The following is an 11,069-nucleotide window of genomic DNA, read 5'->3' on the forward strand; positions in this document are numbered from 1 at the left end:
TCTCATTAAAATTATAATTAAAAAGTAAAAATAATCTTTAATCCAAAGAAAGGCATTTGAGGATTTGGAAATAACACCAATAATGACTCATGTTTGGTTTATACCACTGGCACCGAAGTTATCTAACTCTTGAAGAAACTATTTTGATAAATTCAAAATAATTCATACTCAATAAAAACAAATTCTCTTATAAAACTAGAGACAATACAAATTCGTTCCAATAATCAACCTTTCAAGTTTATGACGAGGGAAGCTAATTACACTTTATAGATTTCATGATTTGAGTTTAGTTTTAATTGTGAAATTTGTGATTGAAATGCATGTGGATTGGGGTAATTTGCAATGAGTGTTGTGTTGCATTTGATCGGTATCTGATATGTATGATAATACCAAATTACACTAATAATGTTGTTGCATTAAGCTTTTATGTGTTGTTTGATGTTTGTGAGAACTCTATGAAGAAGTGGACTGGCCAGGACTGCAGAATTATGCAGAAAACTATTGTTCTGCATAATTATGCAAACTCGTTGGGCGAGTAAATACTCGCTGGGCAAATTATGCATCAAGGGCAACTCTGATATGGAGGTTGTTGGGCGAGTAGTTCTCGCTGGACAACTTCCTAAAACAGATATGCCTTTGATTCGTACCTCGCTGGACGAGTGTGCTCGCTGGACGACCATTTGGTCGCTGGTCAAAATTGGACGCCCAACGAGAGAATGGATGTGCTGGGCCAGTGTTCCAAAATCCAAACAGAGATCAGTCAACTCATGTTTTTGCTGTGAGTGTTCTATATTTAATTTATAATGATGAATGGGATGTGTTGTGTGTTTGGAAGCATGTAAAGAGACTTGTATTATAGAATTTCATGGAGAAATTCTAAGTAATGGTAAGCTAGTAGATGCAATAACATAAGGATTCTTTATGGTGATATCCTTTCTCTAATAACTACTCACACTCAAATAGAATAGAGTAGGTTATGTCGTGATGAGATGCAGGAGGTCCTAGCCATTGGATTGGATCAAGTCCTAGGTGTGAATTGGCTTACCTTGTGAGTGGTTGGGTGATAACCCTTTGAGGCCAAACTTTGCAGAGTTTGGAAACCACCACAAGTGCACATCACCATGAGTATGATGTTGTTTGCATAGATCCAGATCATTGAGTCTAAAGTCATTGTTTATGATGCAATTGTTTAAAATGTGATACTTGACTTATTATATACATTAGCTTACCCTTCTGCTGGTTTTGTGTTGTGTCTTTGTTGGTTCTTTTGTGATGATCATTTAAATGTGTGAGCAGAGGGAAGTGAAGGTGGCGATACTCCTTTGTTGGACAACAACGAGTCCATCTAGTAGGAGTGGTATGTTATATGAAGGAACATGTTGTTGTATTGTATTGATATACCATATATATAGAGTAAAATATAACAGAATATCAAGTATAAAATATTTAGAATATCTCACTCCTAATCTAAAATAATAACTAATTTTTAAAACTAAAACATATATCTAAAACTGAAATATTTTCTAAAAACTAATTTAAATAAAAAAGATATTAAGTAATATTCTTCAACATTACTCCTTACTTAATATTTGTTTATTTAAATTTTTCAGATTTGATTTTCCATCTTTTGATGCTTGATTTTCTCCTCTTTTGGTGCTTGTAATTTTTGTTTTTCTCTTTCTTCCATGGTATCACATCTTTCTTCAATTTGGCATCATCCTTCATATTTCTTTTTATATCAACATCATCTTCTTTTTCTTTGTCAGGTGTGGATTTCATTGTAGTGACATTGGACCTTTTGTGAATATTAGAATGTGAACATCCATCTACTTTCTTCACTTGGACATCTACTTTCTTCCAGAGATATTTATCTTCTGATTTTGATCATTCTTTCATACTCACTTTGTTGGTAGCACATTCCTCCTTCATGAAATCCAATGCAAATCTTTTGTCTTTCATGTAGACTTTGAATACTTCTATGTTGTTAGCATTGTTTATCACACAAAATTTATTTTCAAATGAGACCATGTAACCTTTCTCTAACATTTAAGCAACACTTAACAAATTTTGGGTAATCTAAATAACATATAAGACATCAAAAATTAATTTGATACCTAAATGAGTTTTAATTGAAAGTGTTCCTATACCAACAAGTTGTTCTCCATTCCCAATTTTTACCTTGGAAATATTTGATTTATTGAGCTCCTTGAAAAGTTCTCTATCATGAGTCATGTGGTTTGTGCAACCACTATCTATAATCCAATTTTTTGTAGATTCGTTGGTTGTGACACATGATGTTGTAAGAAGTAGTTCCTCCTTTGATTTATCCTCCAGAATTTGAACATCTTCTTGCGAATATTGGGATTTGCATACCTTTTCCACATGTCCCAATTGATCGCATTTGTGACATCTGACATTTGGCCTCCACCAACACTAATTGGATTAATGGCCTTTTTTCTTGCAATGGGGATAAGATGGAAAATCATGTGTGTTGTTATATTTGCTCCTTCTATTTTTCTTGAATGTGAGAGCATTCTCTTCAGTATAATTTAAATTACCTTCAACCGTCTCATGATCTTCTCTCATCAATCTTCATTGTTTTTGTATTTGCAAGGCATGTATCACTCTGTAAAGGTAATTGTAGACAAATCTTTTGTGTTTGCTAAGGAAGCAATAGATGCCTCATATCTTTCCGGCACCGTCACTAGAATTTTCTCAACGAGTCTGGAATCTGGAAACTCCTTTCCCAACAATTTTATCTTGTTAGCAATACCCAACAATTTGTTTGAGTATTCTTTAATCGTCTCCGACTCTTTCTTTCTTTGCATCTCGAACTCCCTTATCAAGTTCAAAACTTTCATGCCTCGAATCTTCTCGTTCCCTTCATATTCTGCTTTCAAGTATTCCCAAATTTCTTTGGGAGACTTTAAAGTCATGATCTTGGTCATTATCATTTGTGAAACACCTGCGAACAAGCATGAATTTGCCTTTGCCTTTCTCGTTTTCTTGTCTTTATGTGCTTTTATTTGAGCCACTGTGGGATTTTCAGACAAGGGAACATCATCTTCCTCCACGACTTCCCATAGATCTAGCCCCTCTAGATATGTTTGCATCCTTACCGCCCATAGATCATAGTTTTCACCATCAAATAGTGGAATAACGACGTGTGACATATTTCCTTCCATTATATCGGCATTAAGATAAATGGTTCTTGATACCACTTGTTGGGATTTTTAGGACTTTTGAAAATATGAGAGATATGAGATATATGAGATATATGAGAGATATATGTGATATGTTATATGGAGGAACATGTTATTGTATTGATATACCCTATATATAGAGTAAAATATAACAGAATATCAAGTATAAAATATTTAGAATATCTCACTCCTAATCTAAAATAATAGAAATATGAGGGATGACTGTATATGTATCTATACACCAGTTTTCTTATATACTTTCTCATTGTCCGCTTTGTAATATCATCGTATAATATTGCCTTTAATAGTTTATGATTATTAATTAGGATGTTACAATGTCGGGATTGGTCTAAGTGTTGTCTGCCCCTTTAGCATGCTTAATTTTTTTTTTCTTGTGTAAGCTTTTATAGCTACATAAAAATTTAAATTTTATTTGTTATTAATATCTTTTATAAGATTAAATATACCAAAACAAATCGTTTAAAATATTAATACAGCTTAATTCTCAAACTTTAAAAATAAATGAATATAATTTTTGTAATTTAGTTGTATTATATATTTTTTTTATATCAAATGATATTTTAGATTGACATTTAAATTATTTATGCGGTTTGATATATTTACGTTAAATATCAGCTTAAAATGTCACTAAAAATAATTAATATAATTGGATTAAAATAATTATATTTATTTATTTTTTAAATTTTGAATAAAAATATATTAAAATTTAGAAGAAGGAAAAATTTCAATTTCACATACTACAAACATATTTAATTTTTTTTATATTATGTTTCTTTTTTTTTTCTCCCGGTAACAATGAATCATAATTCTTTAAGTCTTTCTTTAGTTCGTACTTGTACCCTTATTTTAAAATTATACTTGTACTTGCAGTTATTTTAAAATCAAACTTTTAATTCTTATACTTGTACTAGAAGTTTTAGAATTCTAAATACATAAAATATATTAAAATTAAATGATATATTTTTATTTATATATAATTTATATATGTTTGAAAAAAAGTGTGAGGCGCAAACTCCCTCAAATACATATAACATCTGCCACTGTATTCAACATTGGAAGAGAGAAGAGATACGGAAAAATGATGGATATATAGTAAGACATTATATTAAGAAAAAGAAATATATTATTCATTTCACGTTATATATAAAATATAATTGACTTGATTGCCAAAATCTCTTTGACAGGTGAATTTGTGTTAAATATGTATAAAACTTATAAAGAATAACAACTTACATGTAAAACATTTTTTTTTTTAATTTTAAACAATTCAAATCACATGTAATACATATTTTGTTTTTATATATAAATAACTTATACCATATAACTAAGTCACCCATGTTCTAAATATCATAGAAATAAAAATGATAATTATTTAAATAACTTAACAAATTATATGACTAATTAAGAACGCTTTCAATATCAATTATATAAGTAACATACTAAATTTTAAGTAATTCAAACAACCCTCATTTTAGAAGCTTGAAGAACATCTATAACAAAAAATACATTATTATCTAAACAAGTTCTTCATCTTAAATTTTAATCTTACAATGCTACATAAATTAAAACACTTGATACAAAAACTTCATTCCAACCTTAAAATATTATTGTGACTTTGACCACTTGCCTTAATCTTTAAAGCTTACCTAACCTCGTTTACTAATACTTAACAATAATTTTTTTATTAATGGATGAGAGCATGAATAAGATAAAAGCTTCTCAATAGCATAATCAATACATAAAAAATTAAAGAAACCAATAGAAGAAAAAAAAAAGTTAAGACTTAAGAAGCTAAAGAACATGTTTAAAGGACATAAAATAGAAATCAAACTATCCTTTTTAGATGGTAGAGAAAGAGAAAATTATGAATTGTATTGTATGAAAGTGCAGAGAAACAAAATACTGAATCAAATTGAACCTTCATTGTAATTTATACACCCCCAATAATCGAATCAACGTGTTATACCTATTTACTCCACATAGGAAATTTTAAACATTAGGAAGAATAAATGACCCAATGTTGACCATCAATATTTACCTTCAGATTGTGAACTTTAGCAAACAGATCAACGGCTCTCCGAACCCCTCTATTATCTGCTGCAGTGAAATAATCGTGCCCGAAAATAACCCCCCCGGGTCGGAGGATCCGAAAGCCCCGGTTGATATCAGCCCAAGCAGACAAAAAATCGTGACCCGCATCGATCTCAACTAAATCCGCGTACACGCCCCACTCGCAAAACAACATCAGGGTCGACCCGCTTGAAAACGGAACAGGTAAAACTGACCCGGTTTGGTTAAAAGTGACCACGTTCTGAAGGAACTGGTAAAAGAGCCAAACGTCACCGTTTTCCATGGGTATGTTCATGAACCGCTCTCTGAACCCGGCCCAGCCGCGAAAGTCGTCCACGCAGAGGATCTGAGTTTGCAGACCGAGTTGGCGAGTCAACTCAGCCATGTGAATCGCCGACGCGCCGAGGAACGTGCCAACTTCAACGACGGTCCGCGGCCGCACGCGGCGGATGAGGTTCTCGAACACAGCACCGGTGGAGCCCCAACCCTTCACCCTCTTCGTCCGCCGCAGCTTCTCCGCCGCGTGCGGCGGCGGGAAATTGTCAAACGGCGAGGTGCCGTTGAAGAGGCGGTCCACGAGAGTCCGTCGGATTGTCTCCGGCGGAATTGGATCGGCGCAGCGAGTGGTGATTCGGAACGGGTTCAACTCGGTGGTGTTGATTGCGAAACGAATATCAGGTTCTGGTAATTGTGGTGGTGGTGATGACGGTGCGAGTGGTAATGAAGTGGAAGCAGGGTGGTGGGATAAGTAACCCAAGGAGTAGGTTAGCAGAAGAAGAATAAAATACGCTGCGGGTTTTGCCGTTTTGATGATCTTAGGTTGTAACGAAGGTGAAAGTTTTCTACTGGCATAGTGTTGCTCAGTGTTCATGTTTGTAAAGATTTGTTTTCGGAGAATTTTAGGTTTTATGAGAAACCTTTGGTTGTCTGGTTTTGGGTTATCATAGGAATTCTTTGTTTTCCTTTATATGTGTTTTGGTTTGGACATGAGTGCCAACAACTACTGACCACATAAACAATGGAGGTGAAGAAAAAGAAGAAGAAGAAGAAGGAGATAGATAGTTCATAGAATGTTACGTTTGTGGAATTTCATTTCGTGCGAAATTTAATTTAATTTATTATAATTTACCCTCGTCATTGCTACTACCACGTGGATTTGAGTTCTTTCACCATTCATATTCAATTCATTGTGCAGAATATTCTGTTATGGAGATGTTAATATCCGAAATTAATGAATGGGGCATTACGTTTTAATTATTATGCATCCGCCATGTGTGAATTATCACACTTGTTTTTCTTCTTCAGTATTTTGCTGAGTCAAATTTGCAGTTTAATATCACTGTCAACGTCATTCTTATCCGTTAATTAATGAATAATGCGAGATTTGATTGTGTTTGATACGACAGTTGAAAGAACAATCTAATTACTTTTTACCGTGTACTACAGTAATAACTACCATTCGTAACTTAACATTTATGCCTTTTCAATGTACATTTTATGTTAACAAAATTGTTTTTAGGATATTTTGAAGCTATTTATTGCAAATCAATGGATTACGTGCATACAATGTTTTTGATTAATTGATAGTAGAATTTCATTTTAAGATTTTACCTTTTTATTTATATTCTTAACAATATATATCAAGATTACAACTAATATTTGTATTGCTTAGTATAACAATATATTATTCAGTACAGCTTTTATTTAACCACCTTTTATGTTGGGATATTAAAATTTTGTTTGACTTTTTTTTTTTTTTTATATCTGACATTAGAACTTGGTTATATATATTAGGGTTTAGGTAAAACAATGAACTATATGGTGAATTTAATTTCGAATAAACCAAAATCTAAAAGCAATAAATGTTCAACATTCTATTAGAGAGATATGTTTGAGTAACCTAACTTAATACAAAAACTACTAAGTTTTAGAATAGAGAAGCCAAAAACACATAATTTCAATCTTACTGGACAAGTAATGTTGAACTTAGTTTTCCTTACTTGACAATTGCTTAAAACCTAAGCAACAATTCACAAGATAGAAAGATGAAGTTAAAACTGGTATAGTGTCTCCAAAATACAAAGAAAAATCCAACTAAACAACCAAAAAAAGTCTAATAACAAATTTCTTAACTAACTGAATATGAAACACTATGATTATGATATGCACAAATGGAACTAGAAAAAAAGAAGATAGAATTTCAAATTTAAATAGAAACGTCAAAGATGTTCTCTCTTTCTTATTGGCAAGATTTATTTCAAAAAAATAAAAAAAGGAAGACAAGTAGCTTCATAAACTTAAAAAAAAAAAAGTATATAGATAAAATATGAGGAAAATAAGTATAAAAATAGAGTAAATTTTCTAAATAAATACTTAGCAAAAGTAGATCAAACTTTATTTGCATAATTCTTTTGACTCCCAAACATACTCAGCAAAAATAGCAGAGTTAATTTTATTATAAAATAAATTAAAATAAACAATTTAATTTATGAATATATTTTTAATAATATTACTCAAGATTTAAATAATTTCTTTCACCCATTGAAAATGGTAAGTATTAAAATTCCAAAATTGTTTGAAATTAAAAAATTTCACTAAAATTTAGTTTAAACCAAACACACCCCACTTATATGAGTAGTTTGTCTCCTGAAGAAAAATCATAATAAATATCAAGAGTATATAAAAATAATTATCAATTAATATATTTAAAAAATAGATCTATAATTTATGTAGTTAATGCATAAAAGTCAGGGTTACTTGCATACATTTCTTACACAAACAAGGAGAGCTGATTTTTTTTTTTTTTTAAATCTTAGCCCCTTAAGCAAAAAATATTATCCTCTCTGGGCAATGAGTAGTTATTATTAAACTCCATTTTTTTTTTCGGAACGAACTCCGAAGTTAATTTATACAATAATTTTTCCGAAGTATATACTTTTTGTTTCCTTACGCAACTCATTATCGATAGAATAAATTGATGACATTGATGAAGGAAGCAAAATCGTAAAATACAAATAGTATCCCTTTTAGTACCTAACGAAAGGGAAACAAATTAATATTATATAATAAGTATAAACAAGTCAAATAGCAACAAAAATAGAATACACACTAAGGATTTGGAATTTTATACCAACTTTCTTTTTCATGAATATATCAACTTATCTTCTAATTGATAAATTATCATGCTTCACTAAAAATAATTAATCAATTTTTATAGCATATATATATAAATATATTACAATTTGATTTTGTAAAATTAGATTAATTTTGAAGTATAATTCTTTTGAATTAGAAAATATCCAACTAAAGTTTCTTGTTTATTGAATTTAATATTTTACTTATCATGGAATCGTTGTAGTACCACTTGTTAATGTTTATTCCCATATTTGAAATTTTTATGCTTATATATGAAAGAGTGTATTTAAAGTTTCACATAGACTAAAACTCATGCTAATTAAATGTATATAATTAAATGTATATAAGTAGATACAAAATTTATCTTACAAATTAACTTTGTAAGATTAAATTAAGTTTAAATTTAACTTAACAAAATAATATAAATTTTACTTTATAAATTAGTTTTTTTAAATAAGTTAAATTTAATTATTTTAAGATATTATAAAAACTTATTTTAATAAAATTTATTAGATCTATTGGGTCACTTATTACCAAATCATTATTTAACCATTCACAAAAATTTAGTTTTATACTTTTGAAATTTTGAAATCAACTTGGCACCTACTAATACGGTGCACTTGATAAGAAAGAAGTGCCATGAACATCTGAATTGAAGAAGAAAAAAAGAAAACACCTAATACCACCATGTTTTCACATCTATGACTATCCTGTTGGAAATAGTCCAAGTGTGAGTAAAAAAAGTCCCACATTGAATAGAATAAACAAAGTTAAACACTATATAAGAATAAAGACCTATAACAATATGCCTTAAGGTTTTGGTGTCAAAGTGGTGTCTAAGGTCTTATATGCGTAAGATTAATATCATATAACCATATAGAACCACAATATCTCAATGACTATAACCATAACATATGAAACATAACCCAACATATCCCAAAATGACAGAAGTTACTTACTGTGTGGTCAAAGTTTATGAACTTAATAACTTGCCATCATCTTAGCCTCTAAATATATTAATATTATTTTTAAGTCGTGTAGTTTTTCTTCTAAAAATTCATGCATTATTTTAATTTATATTATCGTAACTTATAAATGGTCCTTTTATATTTTTTTTGGAAATTATCTTGTATAGTTTATTTAATTTGAAAAAATTTATATACAAATCAATATTAACTTATGAAAAATTATATTTCGTTTATCATTTTAGAACGGTTTTTTTTTTTAGAACATGCCCTTACTAAGCTATTTTCAGGATTCAACTTTGAGTGGTCACAAAATTACGTCATTCAAAATCAAAATATTCAATTTCACAATTTATTTTAAATCTAAGTCAACATCTCGCACCACCGAGAACACGGATTGTGAATATTACTCCGTACCTTTCGTTAGAATAAGAACATGGTTTGTAATAAATGGTTGTAAATTAAAATAATATTTTAGTATAAATTTATAGTCGGTTAAATTTAAAGATAATTGTTAATTAAGTAATTTTTTACACTTTATAAGTAATATTCTTTTCGTTTAAGCAGCTTATAAAAAATATTGTTATATGACAAATTTGAAAAAATTGTGATAGGTTGTGCTATGTATGTTATGATATGTCATGGACCACTCCATTAATTTCCCATTTCTCCTGCCTCTACTTTGAGTACATTCTACATTCTCTATTATTTTATTCAACCAAACATGTCACATTATGCCTATTCAATTCCCATTTTCACATTTCAAAACTTTTATCTCGTCATTTGTTTAGATAGAAAGACTGAAAAATATTATAAAGATGAGAATATTAAATTTTTGACCAACAAAAACTGTTTTCTTCCAAATTAAAACGAATTAAGAAAATAATCTCATCTCCATTTATTAAAAATCATGTTTTCAATTAGTAACTTTTTTATTTATACATTTTTCATTCCATTTCTTAGGTATTCTTTATCATTACTTTTATTCCTTTTTTTTTTCCTCTAAATCGAGACAAGTGAATAATGTCTTATTTTACTTACTACATCAACAGTTATCATTTGATGATTAGCTTGTAAAAGGTTTTTACATAGACATCGTGATATTCCAAAATTAACTACCAAAGATTCATCTATATTTACATAACATAATTTTCACTAAACAAACATTTGGAAACCAATCCTAGAAACATCAAATCAACCATGTCTCCCAAACATACATGCGTGGAAGTTTTAGATCACAAACTGTCAAACTCATTTGATTGTGTTCCAACGCAAACCCAGATTTGAAAACTAAATTGATTGTAAAAAATGATATCTTTGAAGATTAAAGTGTGCACCTACAATGTTTCAGGGATCAAATCTCTACCCAGATTGCCATTTTAGAGAAAGTAAATGTATCATTACTCCAATAAAATTCATCTCAGTTAGAAGTCCACTACCAACAAAGTCCTTGCAGAAGACCAGCTTTCACTGGCAAGACTATCTGATAATTAACCACAAGAACACCCAAAACCAGTCAAGTACACTCTCAAAATAACCATAATAAAGACACATCCTTTAGGTGCAGACCATGAATTCAACCATTTCCTGCTTCAACTGATGCCTACAATAAGTATAATTAAACCAAGAGCATACATTTTGTTTAAAGATACGAATACTGCAAGCTGCAAAGCAA

General features: G+C 30.1%; 2 protein-coding genes across 2 annotated transcripts; both read right to left on the bottom strand.

Annotated features, from left to right (window-relative positions):
• Window positions 1-2,621: 2,621 nt before the first annotated feature.
• LOC146883399 (uncharacterized) lies at window positions 2,622-3,185 on the bottom strand. The gene has a single exon (XM_085667538.1). The coding sequence runs from the start codon at window positions 3,183-3,185 to the stop codon at window positions 2,622-2,624; it is 564 nt and encodes a 187-aa protein (XP_085523664.1).
• Window positions 3,186-5,075: 1,890 nt separating this feature from the next.
• LOC114166080 (S-adenosyl-L-methionine-dependent methyltransferases superfamily protein) lies at window positions 5,076-6,379 on the bottom strand. The gene has a single exon (XM_028050734.2). It carries the CDS (start codon window positions 6,163-6,165, stop codon window positions 5,221-5,223), a length of 945 nt encoding a protein of 314 aa, XP_027906535.2. The 5' UTR covers window positions 6,166-6,379; the 3' UTR covers window positions 5,076-5,220.
• Window positions 6,380-11,069: the final 4,690 nt, after the last annotated feature.

The sequence above is a fragment of the Vigna unguiculata genome, chromosome 10, assembly GCF_037176805.1.
Source record: "Vigna unguiculata cultivar grain cowpea cultivar isolate G323 ecotype 2 chromosome 10, ASM3717680v1, whole genome shotgun sequence".
In the NCBI taxonomy this organism is placed as follows: Eukaryota; Viridiplantae; Streptophyta; class Magnoliopsida; order Fabales; family Fabaceae; genus Vigna; species Vigna unguiculata.

What these genes read in the sequence shown, in the direction of transcription:
- LOC146883399 (XM_085667538.1), bottom strand. Translation starts at nt 3,185, where the DNA reads ATGGAAGGAAATATGTCACACGTCGTTATTCCACTATTTGATGGTGAA.
- LOC114166080 (XM_028050734.2), bottom strand. Translation starts at nt 6,165, where the DNA reads ATGAACACTGAGCAACACTATGCCAGTAGAAAACTTTCACCTTCGTTA.